The sequence below is a fragment of the Bacillus rossius genome, assembly GCF_032445375.1.
Source record: "Bacillus rossius redtenbacheri isolate Brsri chromosome 9 unlocalized genomic scaffold, Brsri_v3 Brsri_v3_scf9_2, whole genome shotgun sequence".
NCBI classification, from domain to species: Eukaryota; Metazoa; Arthropoda; class Insecta; order Phasmatodea; family Bacillidae; genus Bacillus; species Bacillus rossius.
The window spans coordinates 39,055,081-39,077,895 of record NW_026962013.1 but is presented as its reverse complement, the minus strand read 5'-3'; the positions used below and the strand labels follow the sequence as shown (position 1 = coordinate 39,077,895).

Sequence of the window (22,815 nt, the reverse complement as noted above, 5' to 3'; positions counted from 1 at the left end):
GAAGACAATCTTCTTCTGTACCGAAGATGAAGAGTAAAAGCCGGACCCATTCGAGGATCCATGTCCGTATCCCATCCGTCCGACAATCACGTGACCTCGAGCCAATCAGAAATACAGAAAAAAAATTTCCATCCAACCATCCGTCAAAAGCTTTCCAAGCTTTAACTTTTGACGGATGGATGGAATTATGTCCTTCACAATGTCAGCAAAGTATTACCGGTGACATCTGCTGTCTTTGAACGTTTTTAAAGTTTGTTTGTTTATTTGTTTATCTTCTCACATCAAATGTTTTATATGATATTTTAAGTTAGTAAGATTGATACAAAGATTGGCCTGAACATATTAGTGTAATTAATAAAAAAACTGAAAAATAAATATTACAATTAAAAACAAATATTATAAATAAATATTAGAGCAAAAAAGTTCAGTTTAATTATCGTCACGACTGTCAATCTAATCTATATGAACAAGATGAAGTTTCACTACTATTCTGTTTCACTATTTTTCTGGTGGTAGCATCAAAATGGAAAAAAAAAAAAAATGTATTTCATGGCGTGCGGATCATTGAGAATCGCTCGGCCGGACGGACGGATGCGTCGGATCACAGGGAGTCCAGCTTAAAAGGGCCCCGCCTGCCTGGGCACACGCGGTTGAACAAACCACGCTATTCGAGACAAAAAAAAATTGCTCAAGGTACCCGAATAGGGGTATGTTCACGAAAAGAAATTTTAAATTACGCTGAGGGAGGGTGAGCAGTTCTTTCTTTGAGTTATTAGGTTCCTAAACTGTATTTCCGGAACAATTGTTGGCGCTGAATCATCAAGTTCACATCCTCCGCCGCATGTCGTGTGGTTACCGCTCAATGCGCACGACGAGGAGGATCAGAGACGCCCCTGGCTGGCCGGGGCCCCGGGGAGGGGGAGGCAGAGGACCTTCTCGGTGGAGCGGCTGGGCTCGGTGGAGCGGCAGGCCTCGTCGACGGGCCCCGGGTCGCCGTAGCGCCGCTGCAGGTCGCGCAGCTCTGCCTGCACGGCGGCGGGCTGCACCCAGCCGCGGAGCCAGCACAGCGCCCTCTCCGCGTCGCGCGTCCGCCCGCGGGACACCAGCCACGTCGGCGACTCCGGCACCTGCCGCCGGTCACTCTCGCCATCCAACTACCCTTCAGTTCAGGAGAGAGGCTCGGACTTATACCTAGAGACTGGAAAATTTCGCGAGTTCAATGACCTCCAGGATAGATTACACGATCCTCTGCCTACTTGGGCAAACGGCGCCCGTTCACTTGGGTACTGAATTTTGAGGCGTCTCAAGTGGGTAACTCGTGGTTGGATACTTCTTTGATTGATTGTCTCTAATTGGCCAAAAGTCCTACATATTAACAGTGAACCAATAGCAGAAGCAGCACAACGGTATAATTATTTGAATCTTAGCATATCTGGAAATGAACCCGCAAATTTTTCCGGTCTCTACTTATAGCATTGTTAGGGGCAGGAATTTTTCGCGAGAAGATCTGGACGTCTATTAGACTGCAACAAGGTATACCCGCACCTGTGTTTTCTTCTTTGTGATCGGCATCCTTCATGCGAGAGACGTCGTTGCCTCATTTGACAGAGTCATTCAGTACGCGTTTGCTACCGCACTGAATCACTGTGATTGGTGCTGTTACAATCGATATGTGACCTGGAAGAAACTCACCCAATCACGAAACACTGACGATGCTACAGTGATTTTAACTTACAGCTAGTCTCGAAATCTTTTCGCAAAATCTTCATGCCCCTAGCCATTGTGCATTTTAACCGCGTCCTGACTGGAACACAAATTCATGCAATCTTGCCGGAAGGTAAAAATGTGGCAGTAGCCAAAGGATAGGGGCATGCAGATTTCGCGAAAGGAATTCGAGACTAGATGAAAGTTAAAACACTATAGCATCGTCTGTGTTTCGTGATTGGGTGAGTTTCTCCCAGGTACAAATCGATTGTAACAACACCAATCACAGTAATTCAGTACGGAAGCAAACGCGTCCTGAGTGGCCCGGTCAAATAAGGCAACGACTTCTCTTGCAGACGGCCGCCGATCACAAGGAAGAAACCACAGGTGCGGATATACCTTGTTGAAGTCTAATAAGTGTTTTGATCTTTTCGCGAAACATGCCGGCCCCTACCGATGGACTATAGATACAAGACAATAATACTAATTTGGGCAGGCATCCAATCATTACTATAGTACAAAATGTATCTATGTTTTTAAAAAAACAATTCGTCACCACTTCTACAATAGTGCTATTTGACTGCATAAATATGTACAATAATGCTCTTTTTCCCGCATGGAGATCGCCAAATGGAACTATTGAACACTATTTATACTGTTGAGGTGGTATTTTTTTCTTTTGGCCTGTAGTCTTTCAGCAGCTATGGCCGGCCTCTCTAACTCTCTGAGGTTTCTTTGGTTTGAGTTTACAACCGCGTCAGAATTGAAGAGTTTGCTGAGTTAGTCAGACTCGGCACTCTCATTGGGAGGCTGTTACCCTGGTGATATCGACTGCAGTTTAAACTGAAACATTAGTAATCTCTTTACATTTAATGTGGCTGAAACCCACAGGCTAGCAAACCTCAAAACTATGACCCAACGTCGAAGCAGGACAAAGGTGAACGTGCTTTTATTCCAGCGAAAAGCTAAATGAACTTGTATATTTTTCCGGCCTCTGAATCCGCCACTTCGTGTTTCTTTAGGAAAAAAATATAGAAATTTGTTTTTAATATACCTAAAATGAAACGTCCTTTGATAAAGGGTGTATGTCCCGCTCCAGATCATTATTTTATATTAATGTTCCACGCGGTTAAATTTGCCGACTTTTTGAGTGGCTGAACTTTAACAAACTGCAAAATGTGTGTGTATATATATATACTTTTTGTATAATTAGAAGGCAAAGTTGCACTTTTAACGTTTTTGTGTGGTATGGATAAGGATAATGAAATGGAATATGAAGCTGGAACAATTTTTAGGTTTAAAATAATTTTTACTGGCTGCTATATGATATGGTCCTTTTTTTAATATTTATTTCTACCTGGTTTTTAAAAATCATCAGAATTGCTATGGTTTTAAAAGATTAATTTAAATGAATTAATTTTTTTTTTAATAATTTTAAATGCAGTAGCGACCAGCAATGCCTTTAAACCCAAACATTTTCAGTTATTTATTCAAATAGGTTCTCCTTATCCACACTGCACAGTAATGTGCAAAAAGTATGCACTATAATTTTTTTCTTCATTTTATTGAAGTCCATCCACACAAAAGGTCTACAAGTTTAACCGAGTTAAAAGTATAAAATTGGTTGTCTGTAAAGTTGGTTTACGGACGATAGTTTAACGTGAAAACGTCATAACAAAACATTGATGAAATGATTGCATACTATTATGAATAAAATTGAATAATTTTTATTGAATTATCACTACTTTGTATGGATACAAAGAAGGAGTGAAACGAAATCTACAATTTAATTGATAAATTTACTTTTATTTGCAATAATTAATTCAAATATGTTTATTACTTTAACGAACAGATTATTTTAACTATAACTTTTATAGCTACATGTTTGCTATTTAACTTCTTCCAATCTGTGTTATTCTGTTAACGATAGGACGATGATAGGAAAAGTAGGAAACTAATGCGAGTGTTTCAAGTTTAATGTGGCTCAAAAAAGTCAAATCGATGGTTGTTCCAATCGAGTGGAAGAGAGATAGATGCTGCGCAAGCGTACAATGTGCGTAACGGGACAATGAGTCATCCTTTTTCGTGCGTGCAGCCGGCGTTCATCGATTTATTAGACGTTGTCACGTCAAAATGAAAGTATGTCCCGGAACGGGACATGCGGCCTTGAGCCTGGTCGGCGGGCCTACCTGGGATATGCAGACGACGGTGAGGATGGGCACAGCAGTGCAGCCGGCGGCGATGGTCCTCCAGCCGGCCATGGTCCCGATCATGTACATGCAGAACGTCCCCACGTACAGGCACAGCTCTGACACAGAAATAATCATCGCACTTGGTTCATTGGGTCAAACTTAGAAGTACCTCCTTGCGGATGAGAAGAACATCCAAGATGGCCACCGGATCAAGGTCAATGTCAAAGGTCAAGGTCACACAATATGGCCTCTGTGACGTCACAATAAAAGATTGCCGACTCCTTCCACAATCCACATCCACGAACCAGTTTCAGGACCGCCATTCCTATACTAGTTATGTTTATTTATTTATCAAAATGTTTCAGAAGTTTCTATAATTTCAAGAACGTTCCAGAAAATATAGGTGCTCCGTAATTTACCTTTGGGCTGTCCCGAAGGTGTTTTTTTTTTTTTTTTTCATTCTTTCTCACCTTACTGGAGCTAGAATATTCTCAATTTTATTCTTAACTGTTCAATTGGTTTTTCTATTTGCTTCTCAACAGAAAAGATTTCGAATTTTCGGTCAATTCTGGCCTGTTTGAACACGTTTTGAATCAACTCATTCAGTAGCAACGTTGACTTAAAGCTAATATATATATGTGCGTCATTTTGACTATTGCACCATATATATATATATATATGTGTGTGTGTGTGTGTGTGTATGCGCATATATATATATATATATATATATATATATATATATATATATATCGACACGTCCTGGATGTCCCTGAGCTAGTAAATAACAAGATGGTTACTTAACCAATCTTGTACAACCCAGTCCGAAATATGACCTCGGTATCACCCAAAGTACGCACATAAATGGCTGGATTATTTATAAATCAGTTGAGTCTAGGATGGTTTGAAAATAATCCGTGATTCTAGGAATCAAAAGTTGAATATATATATATACACACACACACATAAAACTATGACTGAAAGAACGTATTCACATTCTAGTGTACATCCTATTAGGGTGGATAATTCCTAGACTTAAGTTACAAAAAATCTATAATAAATTTATGTTAGTTTATAGCATTAGAATAATATTTACCATGAAAACCAATGTTTCTATTATGCATCAACTAAAGGTATGTATTATATTTATCTTCGAATATTTTTTGCGTGTCTTCCAGTTCTCTACCAGTTTGCTATCATGAGTATAAACATGAACATTTTCTTTATTAATTGGAGAGAGGCTGGAATGCACACAGATTTACACTTGAACTACATTTACATTGGCCCATAGGTAGTTTTGACACATCACGAATGACAAAAGAATCAATAAAAACGTTAAATTAATTTAAATGACAAATGCAAATTAATTCCGACCAAAAGGTATCAAATTGACTAAATTTTATATTTATTACACTTATTTGTTTACATGTGAATAAAGTTTATTCTGGTCCAGAGTCATCTACATGATTTTTAGGAGAATTTTTCTAGTCTCTATGTAGGGAATGTTGATTATTACCCGCTTGGAGGCATAAACATTTATATTTCACTAGCCGTGTGATCGATGGGAAAGCATTTAATTCTCATTTTCAATGAATTACCAAAAATTCTGATACAACATACTTTTATTTATAAACAGAAGCCTAAAATCAATTTGCAAATATTTCTAACTTCAAAAATGACAAACATCCATACAAAAATATATACCCTATTTAACCCCCTTAGGGAGTGCCTTTTCAAAAATCCTTTTTTAGTGCTCACCTACGTTATATAAGGAACTCCATTGCAAAATTTCATGTTTCTAGACCCACCGGTTTAAATGTGAGTTGTCTATCAATTCATTCAGTGTTAAAATATTATTAAGTTGATAGTGCTTCAAGATTTCGCAAAACTGCACTCTGGTGGGTTATTACGAAAGCGTTAAATTTATTTTAAGAGGTGAGGATTTGTCTAAAGATATCACCTACAAGAATTATCCTAAATGTATCGTTTCTAATGTTTAAAATCCTGCAACTGGTCATTACTGAACTCTGTGTACGGAGCAAACGATTATTTCCCGAATTTATTTGAAACCAGTGATTGACTTGAAGCACATGAAGTGCTTCTCGTGGAAGATTGGACTACAGTGTTCATGACACGTCCTTGATGACCCTGAGCCAGTTGTAAGCAAGGATAAGTGGGTACCCAATCCCGGTTACAACCTTGCTATCGACCAGTGGATGTTCTGACAAGACATGATTATGTATCTGTACCTCGGAGGCATAATACACTATGTCCACTTTTGGGCAAAATTCACTTTTAAACATTAACTTGATCCCGTGGGACGTGCTTTCTATTGGCATACAACATTAAGATCTATGTTATTTCAACTATTCGCAGCTATTTGTAGAAACTAGCTGAGTAAAAAGATGAGGCACGCTGTACTTTCTTTGTAAATGACACATAAGTATTCATGTAAAATTATAGATATTTGTACATTTGTACATTTACATGTAAACAACAGTATCACCACAATATAGTATTCACGGTAATACTGGGTTCGGATTCTTACCCGAGCATTTATGCTTTGTGTCATCTCAGTACCCGCGATACTTAAAGTTGATTGTGAACCATTCCCTGAATGGCCTTCGAGCTTTAACTGCGCACATTAATAAGCACAATAAAACAAAATAAAGTTCAAACTATTGAATATTCTATTATCTTTTCCGTGGTTGAAATAAATTGTACTTGAATGAAATATAATTGAGACACTTCTGGTGTCTCATGTTATTATGTTTAATGTTTAATTATGTTTAATTTTAATGTTAACGTAATTTTTTTGTTTAATGCTTTCATATTTATTTTTATTTACGTCTTCAAAAGTCTCACTTAAAATTAATCAAAGACTTTGGTTTTCCGTGCGACCATTTACCTCTGTTGAATGGACTTGTCCACGTATGAAAGAGGGGAATTAGCGGAGGGAGGTGGATGACGTCACGGGTGTGTGACGTATGCAGGGGAGAGAGTGTTTGGACTCTGGGGAAGAGAGTGGCTTGCGGGCGTTGACCGACGACGGAACAGCAGGGAGTTCCATGAATATGGGGTGTCGGTGTAGCGCCGTGCACGGGAGTAGGGACGCGACCCACACGGTCGTTGTAAACTGTTAACCCTGGAGAGTGCTACGCGGTGCCATCGTTGTCGCGGCCTGCATCAGCTGGTTTTATTTTTTTTATATATAATTTGGAAGGAACGGCAACGTATTTACCGAAAGCGATCATAAACTTCTCGTGAGTCGCAAGTGTTAATGGAACTCGCCCCGAAGTGCGAAGACCGCTGCCATTTGACTGTGCTACATATGTCACCTACGCCGAGTCTACACCCCGGGTACCCGAAGGTGCCGTGTGCGCTACAGTGTTGGTAAATTTCTACTACACGGCGAGAATAATTGTAAGTAAAACTTTAATTTGTTATTGGTGGAAGAAGGAAGAAGAAGTTGGTTTGGGACGGTGTGCAAGCTTTGGTGTGGACTACCCCCCCCCCCCCCTCCGTCCATCAAGTACGGACTTAGACTTATGCGAAGGCAAGGCCTTGGTGTTGTAGGTAACGTGATCGCTACGGCCGGGCATCACGTAAGGATTGTAATTTCTATGTCTACAATGCTAATCTTTTTTTTATGTGTCAGAATAAATTTAAATGTTTGCTTACGAAGTAATTAGTATGAACCCTGCAATAATCTACTCAACACCTAATCAAGTGTTTAATTTTAGTTTTGCGTCTCTACCGTGTCCACGCGACTAGCCATGGTGAAACTGAATGATTGTAACTGGCTGTGTTGGTAGGGACGGACGTGGACTGCTCGCCCCGGCACGGGGTAGCAGGCTACATAATTTTAAATAGATACTCAGTAATATCTCTAGAAAGGAACATATTAAATATATGCAAAATAACCGTAGTCATGTGTTGTGCATTTCTTGTAGTGCTAGTAACTATATCTTGTCAACTGGTTTCGAAAGGAATTTTTTTTTAAAAGCACCGAAATTCTTGAAACTGCTCTATTGAAAAATGTGTGTTTTTGTTTGTTTTGTTTAGTGACGTGGTGTGTTGTTCCCGCGAGGGGCAGGTGTAGGTTGTAGGTTATGTACCGGAGACGCTGGTGAGCACCCCGCGCAGCTCCGGCTCGCTGATCTCGGCCACGTAGGTGAGGATGGGCGCCTCGACCAGGCCCAGGCCGAGCCCCATGACGGCCGAGGTGGCGAGCAGGCCGCCGGGGGAGTCGACGAGGCAGAAGAGCGCCCAGGTGGCCAGCAGCGGCGCGTTCACCGCCATGAGCGACGCCTTCCTGCCGAGCCGCTCCAGCGCCAGCCCGGCCAGCACGCTGCCCGCGGGCTGGCACACCATGGAGATGCTGCCTGCGACCGACCCGGCGTCGCGTTCCTTCAGCGTGAAGCTCACTCGCGGGACATCGTGTCATACCATACCACAACATTGCAGAAGCGTAGCACTCACACACTGTAGCACTAAAGCAAACCACAGAGCAAGTAAAGAGAGACAGAGACGACAGCATGTTGATTTTAGCGTAAGCTCCTTATTGGATAGTCTCTTTCGGTGCAGGAGGGGGGGGGGGTTGTTAGTAGACCATCGGATTCGTACCGACAGGCCAATAAAGACAAAGAAAAAAATTAGTTGAAAGGAAATAATCATTTTTTTTTTAATGCGAAGTAGTGCCAGTATTGTATATATAACGAAAGTAGATAACTAATTTAATCGTGTTTTATTTTTTTTCTTACATAGGCTAGTTATATACTCAATAGTCTCTCGTTTCGGGGAAGTTTTTGCTTATAACTTGCACCCAACATCTTTGCCAGCTGATTTTCGAATTTTCATAACGAATTCAATTAGAAATTTAAAATCATCTAGGAACAAAACCTATGGAAACATACACTTGCGTAAGAATCTTACTTGCCTAAGACTACAAATATCTTGCATAAAAACAAAATCAATTGTAACAATGTAACCACCCTTTCGTTTTACATACGTCCACAAAAAAAAAGTAGTAATTTATATGCACTAAAATTAAATAGCTTTGTTTTCATTAAATTTTTTAAAAAAGATAAAAAAAATAGTTTTTTTATTTCGGGACACTATTATTTTCGTACGAATACAGAGCATACATTTAAATCAAATGGGTTGATGCATTATTTCGAGGTTATATCAGATAAGATCTTCGTATACAAATAAAAAAAAATTAAACATGGTGATGTTTCAGAGTTATTACAGAAATATGACATCATAAAATTATATAAAATGACGTTTCAAAAACATTAATTTTCCATTTACAAAATAAATTACAGGGCAGCAGCCAATAGACAATAGACACCGACTTTTGCTTTAGTGAGCGTGTGTAATTCATCCTGATACAACAATATCAAGTGAATTCAGTCTTTTTTTAATGACCAAATTATCACGCACGAACTCAAATAGTGCCAGATAAAACATTCAAACTAGGTAGTTTTACCAAGGAAATCATCACCTTGTAGATTTCGTGATAAGGTCGTACCGTTATTGCGACACATGTTTTGAAACACTGAAAGAAACCCCTCTTCTTTGAAACACTTATAATAAAAAAATCCGTCGTTTTTAACTTTTAACATCAATGTCATTGTATTTGGATTTTTTGTGAATGACGTTCTCTAAGTAGTTTTCATTTTAAATAGATATATTAACGCATGTAAATAGTTTTATGTTTATTGTTTATCGAATTATTTTCTCAACTGCATTTCAAAATCGTAATGCATTTGTATCAACTCAGAACGTAAAAAAAAAGAAACTTAAATGATTCCTGTCCCAAACAAAGCCTAATTATGCAGAAAACAACTATCAATGTGACATAGGCAAAACCAAAAATCTGCTGATGTTACTGTACATAGAACACTAGCGTAATTCATTTAGTTTTTATGTCTACCTTGGAAAATTATCAAAAAAATCTATAATTCTAAAAAAAACTAAATAAACTACTCGTGTACTTAGTAGCGTGAGATTATTAAATAAAATTTGTACTGCAAGATTAAAAACTCACACATAACGTATAACGCTGTCAACGCTCATGATGGCTCCAGGAGTAAGAGAGGGGGTGACATTCCCTTCTGAACAAAAATTATGATTTTTTATTTTATTTTGAAAATTATATTTATGGTAATAAAGATCGCAGGCTTTCGCGACCGTTGTCTGAAGTTGCTTGGCTTCTGGGTTGTAGCCAAGTCCAAGGTGACTATATCACCGACGTATCGGTCGACATTGAGTCGCCATCATCAGTAGGTAACTCGAACCTGTTGATGGCGACTGTAACGTCGACCGAAAAGTCGGAGATGCATTCGCCATGGACGCGGCCAGGGCCGGCGCGTCCATAAAGGCGAACTAGGCAACCGACTAGGGCGCCAAGTAGCTGGGGGCGGCGCAGCACGACACATAACAGCTGATATCATATGTTTAACGATTATTGAAACTAGATGAAAATGGATTTTTGTAACAGTTAGGAATGTTTATATTGATATAAGTAATTATTTAAAGTCCACGGTGACCTGTTTATGATTTGTAATAAGTAAAAAAGTAAAAAAAACACAAGCCTACTTACATTTTATTGTTGACAAAATCTTAGGCTTACGTGATGTATTTTGAGGCAAGGAAAATTTTTTTATGTTGTCCGGCCGGGGGGGGGGGGGGTTAAGGTTTTCCGCCTAGGGCGCCAATTTACCTTGCATCGGCCCTGGATGGACGCGGCTACAACCCAGAAGTCATGCAACTTTATAGATATGGTAGTTTAGATACATACTTAAATTCTTGAATTATTATATTTTTCTTCAAAATTTGAGTGAAGCTATTTAGGTTGATTATTTGAGACCAAAAATGTGTACATATACCAAGGCCGATATGTGACTCATTTAATGGCATGTTTTGCAACTGCATTCTTTCTCCCGAAAAGTCTTTCTGGAGCTGTTCCTGCCAACGTGTTTTTTTTTTTTTTTTTTTTTTAAATTCTGAAGGTGTGCCGAATAATATATATTTATTTCTACTCCAACGCCGACTCGGCGCAGTAACGCACTGCGCGTGACATGGTGGCTCACCAAACCAGGACGTCTGTTCGTCGTCGAGAGAGAGAGCTGCGGGCGAATTCTGCACGTCAGGTATCACGAGCGTCGGGAAGGCAATGAACATCCCCATGTCGAAGAGAATGAGGTTTTTTGCGGATACTGCCAAAATCTGTAAAAAAAAATATATATATATATATCGCCACATTGTTTTCAAACTCCTTCTGTTTGAAAGTAAAGCCGCGATGTGTCACAACGATGACATATGTACCCATGGCTGCTGATAGGAGAAAGGGTGGAGGGGACATAATCTCCGTGGCTAAACCACCAAGAGGCCTCGCCTCTAAGGGGTATCAGGCCTTACCACCTTGCAATTTCTAATATTTTGATGTCTCTTGCAATAAATTTTCCTTGCCGAATTTCTTGGGTAGACATGGCATAGAACTTAGCTTTGACCACTTTTTAATATCAACATTTGTGAACTGGTGTGATTATCTTGATGTTTGTAAGTTCTTTCCCCGCAGTGCTTGCAGACTAGAGTCTGTCACTAAATTGTGACCGCAACAAGGTACAGAAGATCTGGGTGATATGCTTTACGTCTTGACATGCCAAAAAAATCGGGATAAATAGTTAAAAATTATAATTATTGCAAAAAGAGAGGAAAATTCTAAGCTGACGGAGCATAACCTCTTAATTTACAAGTTTACACTGATACGTACCTTGAATAGTTCCTGCAATCGTTAAAATTGATTCAAGAAGTTATTTTGGACACACACCATTCCTGGTTGCACTGCTGTGTTCTTACTGTGTTCGTCTGTGCTGTAGTCGTTGTGGTGCCCATAATATCTGTTTTGTCACATTGCCTGTGCGTCTCTGTTGTCGTTATGTTAACATTATCTGTTCAATATAATATGTTTTACGCTGTGTTGTTCACGGTCTGTTGTCTTTATTTACTGTCCTTTTTGCTGCTGTTTTCTCATTGTTATCCCATGTGTCCGACTGTGCTGTAATAATTTTTTGAAAAAATTATTTCCACGGAAATTTTTGTTTATGTTTTTATTTTTTTCAAAGGCTGATTTTAGCATGTTTTTTTGTGTGTGTTGCATGTTAATCAATTTTTAACATTCGTCTTTTTAATCCGTTCTTGGGTTTTATTATGGTACATACAATGCAACAAGCAATGGTGTATGTCCAAAATCTCATCTTGAATCAACCATGATAGTAGGGCAAAAATTACAAGTCAATTGCCTACCTTACGAGACATTCTTAGCCTCTGTACGATTACTGCCCTTTATTATTTTTATGTTGTGGGGTTTTAAAAGTTATACTTAAGTCAGGGGGGAGGGGCAACAAAATTATTCACCCGCAAACCCTTGTTGTCTCTCGACACTTGTCACAGTTTTCACCCTAAAATTGCGGATAACACTGTTTACAAACTATAAAGTAGTATTTGCATTTTTGTGAATATATATATATATATAATTATTCTCTGAGTTTACTTACTTTGAACACGAACACTAAGAATCATCTTGAAAATATTAAAAGATTGGTTTAGTACACAGTAAATACGACATTATTCCTTACACATTAATGTCCATCCACTACAACGAGACACACATGTCAGAGGTCAGAATATGACGTAGTTTATGCAAGGATCCAACTTTATGGATCTAGGAATCACCCCTCTTTCATTTAATGGGAGTTCTCCGAAAATTCTGTCTATTTAATGCAATTTATAATAGTGTACTAATTTTAATGAATTGAAGACCACTATAGCTAAAGATGTGAACACGTAGCAATGAAATATGAACAACAGGTAATATTTATATGATGTGACATTGATGTGTGGATCTGGAATCAGTTAAGATTATTGTCCACTATAGAGGCTACATAAACAGTTCACCAAAACCTAAGTACATTAACTGTAGAATTTTTGATAATTTATTTGGGTATTACCGATTTAAGTAAATGTATTAACTTCGACAGTTGGAAGAAAACTTTTCTCTCGTCGGTCATTGCATCCTACATAACTTCAATGGATAACAAAGGCTAAAAAAACACTACAACATATGAAGGTCCAGACATGTAGGATCGCTTTGATTTACTGTACAGTGATATTATGAAATAAAATGAAAATGAGTAGTTCAAAATTATTTCAAAGGTAAATTGTAACACCAATTACAAAAATATACCTAATAGATAGGTGATAAAATAGAATATTACTTAGGGAGGTAATAAGAGTTTATTTAAGATTACGAATGTTGATTTCGTCAAGTCTCCATAGACAGGTCCTGTGGTTTGTAGAGTTGTAAAATCAAATAAAACATCTGCAGTACAAGCTGTAGCCGATTATTTTTTTTAAATCCAAGATGTTGGGGTTATTATATCATTATAAAACAGCCACTGCCACCACTACCTCAAACATTTTGATAATCAAATATTCCTTTGTTCAATTATCATTCCCGTAAACACCTCTTTAAAGTTGTATTTATTTTATTATTGTAAAATGGGCATTTTTCAAGGAATTTCAGAAAGCCCACTCAAATAACTATTTTTCCTTGCTTGGTAGATTAAACGAGATACTACAAAATATTCCGAATATTTCTGCACTAAAACAAGTATTCGTGACTCAATTTTGACCAAAGTTTCACAATTAACCTGTTCCTTTTATTTCTTTGACCATGATTACTGCTACAAACGTGCAGTATCAACATTATTTCTGCCCGATAATATAAAACGCATTAATTACCATTTAGTATAACCACTTTATAAATAGAGTTATAATTAATTCTCAGATTCCTAGGGTAACAAAGCAGACTCCAAACAAATACGCATCTTCTGCACGTTGATAATTGGACTACAGTGCTCCTGATACACCTGTGTCGACTCTGATCTCCACATTTGTCGAGCATATTTCTTGGGACTTACCTGAGGCATGGCGGATCTAAAACGGCTTATTTTCTTTTCATACTGGCTCTCCATGTTGTTGACGCCTTTGTGTTGAGCTTTCAACTGAAACATCGTTATTACAGAGAGTTGAGAGAACTTATTTGAATTTTGTTTTAGGTTTACCTTTAAAATACTGATAGTTAGGAGGTAGGTATTGCATAAGTACTTCGAAACTCAAGTTACACAAAAAATTCAGGTGATTGCCATTAATCTAAATCGCAACGATTTCTTACAAAAAACGAATTATTATCCTTGTGCAGTCTGGATAATATTAATGACTGTAAGTTCCAAATAGATACGTTTTTTAATGCTTACAATGACTTGCTTGTTACATGACAATGAAATTGTATGTCATGAATTGTAAACTTTCCTGTTTGGTTATAAGTACCAGTTTATATTTTTATTACACTTTCTTCTCAACTTACACATATAGAATGGTAAAATATTTTTTTTATTCACGTATGTGACTCAATGTTTAACTTATATTCAATTTCTGTTGTTATACCTTACACACAACCACTTTGAAAGTTTAATTTATACGTCAGAATTACACAATATATGTCAAGATTTGTAAAAAAAATTGTAAAGATGCTACTATTCAACTTGTAAAATATATATTTATAAATTGTTATAAAATATTCACTTTATGTGATACAATGTAAGCTTCATATTATTTCACGTCAAATCCTGTTAAGTAATACTTTGCGTCACTCATTTCAAACTAAAATAAGTGAAAACTACATGCGCATCTACGGAGTTATAATGGTTTTTCCAATCATTTAAAATGCAACAATTAAAAAGAGTGGTACATGCACCCCAAATATAAGATTAATACCTATTAGTGATTTTATTTTTTATGTTTTAAAACGTTCGTTCAGACGATAAATTGCATTGGACGTTTCCTTCCAAGTTATAATTAAAGAAAATTATTTTATACAAATAATATATAGTTTTTATCTTGAAGAATTTATTTTAGGGTTTCTAATTAATGCTCCGTGTATATTTCTCAGCTGTGTAGGCAATAATCACAAGGCACTACTAATGTGTATTATTTTCCTATCGGTAAGCAATTCTTCGTGTGACCAAAAGCAAAACATGTTTGCAAAATTTTAAACTTATATGTGCAACCACGACGAAATAAATACCTTGATCCGTCATTTTTGTGTAGTACATTAATTAAAAAGGTCTGTAGTATATACATAAGAGTGAGTCTGATTTCGACAGACAAACTTAGGTTGCAGTCTCAACATAACAAAATAAGTTGAAAACCTAAGCACTTAGACTTATGGTCTAAGTGCTTTCTCTCGATTTGGGGCAGAACAACATTTTTTATTTTGAATAGTAGAGAAAGTATTTGAGATTGATCCCTGAGCGTTTGGATCAATACTCATTAATAAGAAACGGAAGTTTTCGTTGTTACTCGATCTCGTCCCATCGAAGCGAGATGGGCCAAATGCCCCCCTCCCTTAGACACAAAATTTGCCAAGGATAGGGAAACAATGTATAAGGACTTAAAATATTTTTTTCTTCTCGGTGTTGGGACTTAGAATATTTTTAGTCTTCTCGGATTTAAGACTTAAAATATTTGTCAATTTTTCGGTGGAGGAACCATTAGAGCTTGAAAGATATATTGTAAAGTATTGAAAAATATACCGTACGTGTGCCAAAATATCGGTACACGTGCCAGAAAATTTATGGTGTGCGTGCCATAATTTACGGTAAATTGTGTTACTTTCCAGGTAAATTATCGTACACTTTTTCGCCCAACAAATAGATATATGTTGTGCCTATGAGGTATGTGACAATAAGATGTGTTTTCGCTTTTCTAAAATAGGTTCAAAATTTTCTTTCACTATATTTCAAAATGAAGAGCGGTGGTACTCACCCAATTGTTTGTGATTACCAAGTGACGATAAATGAGAAGGTGATAATATTTACCTTCTTTAGTTATAATAGCTCTTCATGTTGCTGCACTGGGGGTATTGACATATTCAATACTACCCACCTTCCTAAAATGTGAAAAGCCGATATGTTGGAATGAATTTAAATAAGTTTTTTTTTCACTGCCTGTTGTTACATGCGATTAAGTGGAATGTTCGCGCGAATGTTATTCTCGCGTGCAGTGTATGTCATTTTTTACGCCATAATGGTCTGTTATTTGTGAGAATGTGTATCTATAGTTACAGTTATTTCCCAGGGGTAGTTGAAGGGTCCTGCCCCCACTCCTCCAATCGGTAGCTTCCTATCGAAGCATTATGGGCGATAATGCTAGTCTCTTGAGGGCAAAGTAGCCTTTTCCGCTGGGTATAGTGAAAACCCATGTTAATTTAATTAGTTCCGTTTGTAATTCCATTTCCACCCAGGGAAATCTAAGGACAGGAGTGAACCACCCCCCACCCCCACTTCGAAAGAGCTCCCGGGGTAGATTGTCTTAAGGCCTTGAGGACCCCCCATCCCTATTAAGAGAGGGGAGGAGGTCAGAGGGACAAAAACAATTTTTTTACTTTTGTGGGAAAAATATTATTTGTTTTTTCCATAAGGCCAGTGTATTTTATTTTTGTTCCCTTGGCTCGAACGCCCTGGACAGCATCGAACCCCCTTTGGTTTAAGGAGGCTCTCAGATTTAAATTTTTTGAAAATCAGAAGAAAAAAATTATTCGCCTTCATTTGAAAGGCACCCCAAGGCATTCGGGCGCCGCCAGACCCGCTTTGGATTGGATTGGCCCCGGTTTTTCGGGACATTGGAAAATCGAAGAATATTCATTTTGAAGTCCTTCCTAGTCATTCCGGTACCGTGGTGCCACTTAGGGTTGGGGAGGGGAACTCATCTCAAAAATATTTTCATCCTTTTTGCTTCTCCATAGTTCAATTTCGTGGTGTTTTGCGTCGTAGCATTTATTTTCCGTGAGTTGTGTAGCGCAGGCCGTTCGACTGGTTTGGTTTAATTGAATGAAGTTCTACAACCACTTTGAATTTTGTTGCTGTAGCAAAATTATTTCACAGACATAATTGGGGGTAACACGTCACCAAATATATGTTTAAAATAAAGGTTATACTCCCAATTATTGCGACTACAACAATATTCGCTGTGCTTGTATAACTTCATTAGATTAAAAATAATCCGTATGCTCAGTGTCCAGCCTTAAATACATTATCTATTATTTAATATACAATTGTTGTTCAGCGCTAACTTCAAAGACGTACGAGGGTTGTCTGAAAAGTTTCAAACCTCAACATGAAGATGGCAGCACTTGTCAACAAAAATTATTGTTTATTTCTAACATAGATTTTTGAAGGAAAAAAATCAAAGCAGTCATGAGGACTGCTGACAGAAGTGAAAACCAAATTAAGAACGTCATTAAATATTATTTGATGAAAATCAGAGACTTTTTCGCAATTTTTACGAAAAAATATTATCACATGACAAATTAATTTTATCACGTTAGTAAAATAACTCCTAAGTTACTATAAAATACGCATTGCATAGTAATTGTACGAGATAAAGATATATATAATGATGTTATTAATTTTTTGGTGATATTGCTACAAAGACTCCGTTTTCTTCGTTATTCAAACTATATATCTGTATGAGAATATTAATATATTTTATACTCACTTTTTACTGACAGTAATCGTATACTTAAGATTTAAAAGCACAATAAGTTATACTAATATGAACAGATATATTGTTATCGTTAACACGTCACGTGACCATGTCAATAACGACTTACATGAATTTACTCCCTATCCAAACCTTCCCATAGAAGTTTTTAATTCAAAATTTTATATTGGGAACTAACTCTGTGGAGTAATATAACGTGAAGTGTATTTCATGTCTTATATGTCTAGTTTATGTTTATTTTAATATCAGTTAAGACCTGTCAAAACACTGCATGTAAGAAATTAAGAAAATTTAAAGACCCATTGTCTGAAGATCGTGCTTCTGCGACTAAGCAAGATGTAAGGTGACTTCGAGATGCTATATTTAGTTTAGTCTCAATTATATGCCTCATTAGAGACACTTAAAAAGTGTTTTGCAGTTCATTTTCAGAGCTGTCCCAAAAGGGATTATTGAATAACGGTGTGTGTAGCAAAGAAGAATCAGGTGTTTTGAAATTCATTTTCAGAGCTATCCCAAAAGGGATTATTGAATAACAGTGTGTGGTGCAAAGAAGAATCACAGTATGTCATACTAAATCCAGCTCTATTGAATATACCATTTCGAGTAACGCTAGTATTATATCAAGTCTGTTAATTATAAAAATATTGTATTGTCAGAGGTTCTTTAGATGTATAACAATTTTCAACATATTTGGAAGTCGAAAAGTGGGTAAAAATTTAATGGAAAGATTTTATTACATAGTCCATTCATACATAACTACAAGTCAAGCTGATAAAAAAGTGTTAAAATACTTGCTCTTACACATGACACCAACACTAAACTTCTAATGTACGTCGCTATCTATATTAAATTAATCATTAAAATGTGAAAAAAGTAAATATGTTCTGCGTTATTTAAGCATTTGTCAATTTTTTTTTTAATTTCCCTTATTTTCAAAATCATGATTAATGTATAAAATAAAGTCTTACTATGACGTATTGAAGCGAGTGCAGTGTCGTGGACGAAGGATGGATACGTCGTGTGATTTCGCCGTCAAGCTAACTGTATTTGAGCTGTTACTTGAGGAAACAACGTTTTCTTCAAAGATAATAAATAGCCACCTCTCGAGCGAGACGTTGTTGACTGCAGGCGGTGGCTAATCGGCTGGACTGTCGATTACCCATAACCGTTAAGCAATCACGGCTTTTTTTTTGTCTGCCTTCGCCGAAGGACGTTCGCCGAGGCGACGGAACGAAAACAAACGCGCAGGTGTCGTCGTGTGTGACTCGGTTCGAGAGGGATTCCTTCCCCAACAGCTCCGCCCATAAACCCCCAAGTGCAGGGGAGACCTGAAAGGGTCCAAGACGATGCTCTCGCGAGCCGAAGCAGGGTCACACGGGGTCACACGGGGTCACACAGGGTCACACAGGCGCGGCTCGAGGCCAGGAAGAGTCGGGCAACCCCCCCCCCCCCCCCCAGGGTCCTGCGCCGACCCCGCACATCTTCGTTTCCCTTGTTTCATGTGAAAAAAAAAAAGCACCTAAATTGTAGAAGTAGTGACTGGAAATTTTATTAACATGTATTTTAACGTCCTGGTCATTTTGATTTTGTATTGAAGATTTTTAGCATTTATAAAACTAACCTGAGTACTATTTTCCAGGGAATTATAAAAATTTCTTAAGATAAAACTATTAAAGCTATCGCAAAATGTTTGTTCTAGGTTAGTTTAAAAAAATATTAGAAAAAAATTATTTTTTTTTTTTTCAATTTTTATGTGTGGCACCGCCAAACTCCGTCTTTTCTCGGTTGGTGGGGGGTAGAGAGGGGGAGTAATTAATTCCACTCCCCGAGACCCTCCGGTAAAGCCCTTCTCCAAAATATAAGGACGACAGAAAATAAACTTGAAATTTACAGTAAATTTTATGTTGTTTTAAAACGAAGAATGCACTTCAAACAAGCGAGGAGTTCTTTCTAGTTCCAGATAACTTTATTTTCGTAGAAACTATGCATAATACCGGCTTCCAAGATATGTGTTCGGTTTTAAACAGTGTAAACATGCACGTGAAAATAAGTGTATTTTTGCTCTGGACTTAGCCATATTTTGGAATTTTTTTCAATACTTCTGAGTTCATGTTGTTGACGCAATATGAGTGTTTGCGATAGTTTTAAAAGTGAAAAACTCTGACAGTGAAAAAACATATATCTTAAAAAAAAACTTCACATGAACGCACTTTCTGTCATATTTGTAGCATATACTTCAGATTTAGACTAGAGTTATAAAGAATATATAAAAATAATACACACAAATATAATACAATATTAAAGGAGGTAATGAAGTGGTAGTGTTTGGGCGTAGAGAGAAAAAACTTTGTTTGAGACAAGCAAATATTTACTTGTATGTGTCGAAACAAATATTTACTTGATGTAACAAAAAATTCGTTTGGCTCAACAAAATTTTGTGTGAAACAAAATTTATTTTGTACCCCTAACAAAATTTAAAGTTGACAAAAACCATTTTGCCGGATCAGCCCAATATTTTCAACACAGAAAAGATTTTCAGTACTTTAACAAAAGAATTCCTTTGGAAACCATTTGCCAAAAAAATAGTTTGAAATTCTACAAGAAATATATTGTAAACTAGCTGACCCGGCGAACTTCGTACCGCTTAACAGTCAGTGAATGTCGTATTAACTTTTAGTTAAACTTAATTTAGGATTTTATTAACGTATTAAAATGAATACTAAAAATTCAATAGTAGTATATGAATGGGGCTCCGAGCCCTAGCGCCGGCGCGTGGAGCCGGAGCCGGTGTCCGCCATATTGGATTGTGACGTCACGGCGGCCATCTTGGATGGTTGCGACCTTGACCTTTGACCTTGACCATGACCGCGGCGGCCATTTTGGATCCGCCATCTTGGATGACGTTATTGTGTTCTCGAACATTCCATCGTTGTGTATTCCGCCATTTTGAATGATGACATCACTGTTGCAAATTTCGTTACTGTCGCCATCTTTAACTTTTTTATTTATTATCCGATTTTATTGAAATTTTTTTTAAAATTTATAAAAAAATGTACTTTTACGACACGGAGTTCGGACTCCTCGGTTCGAACCCGACGAGTGCAAAAAAATAAAAATGGCGACCGATCCTTCCCCCGTGGTGACTGCTGGCAGACTGACTCCCACCACTTTTTTTCAAAGCATATATAACATCATCTAGTATGATGTCATGACCGCCATCTTGTCTTCGATGCTGGAAGCCATCATCATCATTGTATCGTCGGCTAGAGTGCGCCGACGCCATGTTAGTTTAATTCGTATCCACTAGAGTGCAGTAATCATTTATTATTGCTGTGACACCCGCCATCTTGTCATTTGGCCGCCATCTTGGAAATCCGTAATTATTTAGCTAGAAATTCGGGAAAAGTTCCAAAATTCATTAAATAAATTGGCAATAAATATACTGATTTATTCGATCGATTCCCGTCGGTTCGATACCCGATCGTTGCAATAATGTTTTAATTATATGTAAAAAATAATAATTTCAATAAAACATGTTCAACATTCGTAAAGAGACTTTAAATCATCTACTACCGTCATCCTATCAGACATCAAGACCACCATATTGGAAATGCGTAATTTTAATGCTAGAGATTTGGGAAAAAGTTCAAAATTCATTAACTTAATGTGTAATCTATACACTGATTGATTAGATCGACTTAGGTCCTAGGTTCGATTCCTGGTCGATACAAAACAACTTTAATATTTTAAAAAAGTACCACTTAAGTGACAGGTCAGAGATAATAAAAACACCACAAGTTCTATTAAAAAACTTTTATTACATACATTCTACACTACTACAAGTACAAAAAAATACACAGACAAATTACTAAAGTCTTGTGAATTTCTCGACGTCTGCATCTGCCACCCACGAATTAAAGCGAGGTGGAAAGCCCCACCACTTGATGTAGGACAGTCCATTTCTTCGTTTTATAATCTTCTCCACCAAGTACGTATCGGGATACAACATAGGCTGAATCTCTTCGGCATAGAAGCCGCCACGGATAGGTTTGTGGTCCAAATCTTCGAGGTAGTAGGTCCTAGGCTCTGATTCACGAACATGTGTCACACGGAAAAGTTCGGGACTCCAGTTTGCAGTGAAACCTTTCTCGAAGATACCTCTCTGCTTGGAGATTCGCACAATGTCACCGACGTTAGCTTTACGCTTTCGTGGATCTTTCTTCTTCGTGTTGGAAAACACTATTTGAAGCAGGCGATTGTCCTTTACGCCCTTTGGCTTCATTTTCGTGGTAGAATGCACCGTGGAATTATACTCGCTTATTAGTTTCGGCAAGATGTCAAGCCATTTGTAATTTCCGTTAGCCGTGAACTGCCGCCACATCTTGGAACGCAAAGTTCTGTTAAACATTTCGACAACGGAGGCTTTGACGTTACTAAATGTAGAGTAGTGTTTTATGCCATACTTCTTCATCAAAGCCTTGAAGGTTGCATTGTAGAATTCTTTCCCGAGGTCCGTTTGCAGGTGTGACGGTACACGACCATCACGCAAAATATTGTTCATGGCCTTGGCTACGTCAGTTGCAGTCTTTGAATTTACAGGTCTCGCCCAAGCGAACTTGCTATAAACATCGATTACTGTCAACATGTATTGAAACCTTTATTCAATCGGGAATACGGTATCATCTCAACAAGGTCCGCCTGGAATAAACCGTCAATTCCACGAACTACGATTTACGACGGAGGTATTTTCGTCTAGTAGGAGCATGAAGTTCGCGAGCGATTCCGGTTCGACTCATTGTATGTAGCCGGCTTCCCTCAGTTCTTCAAGTATGGAGACTATTTCGTTGATGTGCGAATAGTTTCCTACACTAAGCGAAGCATGTAAAATTCTAAGACGATCAACTAATTCATTGGGGTCGTCCCAATATACATAGTCAAATATCTGACCACTTTCTAGCTTTTGTAACCTTCGCCATGTATTGTTAGTTCTCTGAAGAGATTAGCGAGAATGTCGATTTTTTCATGATCTACGTCTTTATATACACCACTAACTGGATCGTTATCGCGAAAATGAGCATTGGTTAGCTCTAGCAGTTTTTTGTACTCTTGTAAGTCGTTGTGAGAATATCCTTTAGGCTCCCTGCGAAACAGCAATTCGTACAGACCCGGAGTCCCGCGTGTTTTGAATGCTTCTACGCGCACGATATTTCCTGGTAGAAAGTCTATTTCTTTAGAACCGAGGAACCACTTATTATGTCTTCTGTACACTCCGTAGGTCGTGTCATTATTC

The 22,815-nt window shown here is 37.7% G+C and overlaps 1 protein-coding gene across 1 annotated transcript in view; it reads right to left on the bottom strand.

Moving 5' to 3' along the window:
* LOC134542907 (facilitated trehalose transporter Tret1-2 homolog) overlaps positions 1-22,815 on the bottom strand; it is a 72,326-nt gene that overhangs the window by 8,788 nt on the left and 40,723 nt on the right. The window contains exons 2-6 of the mRNA XM_063387493.1: positions 13,883-13,966; positions 10,991-11,126; positions 8,012-8,278; positions 3,894-4,012; positions 933-1,127 (exon numbers count right to left, since the gene is read on the bottom strand). Of these exons, the coding sequence (XP_063243563.1) occupies positions 933-1,127; positions 3,894-4,012; positions 8,012-8,278; positions 10,991-11,126; positions 13,883-13,936 (771 nt within the window). The 5' untranslated portion in view covers positions 13,937-13,966. The remainder of the gene's footprint in view (positions 1-932; positions 1,128-3,893; positions 4,013-8,011; positions 8,279-10,990; positions 11,127-13,882; positions 13,967-22,815) is intronic.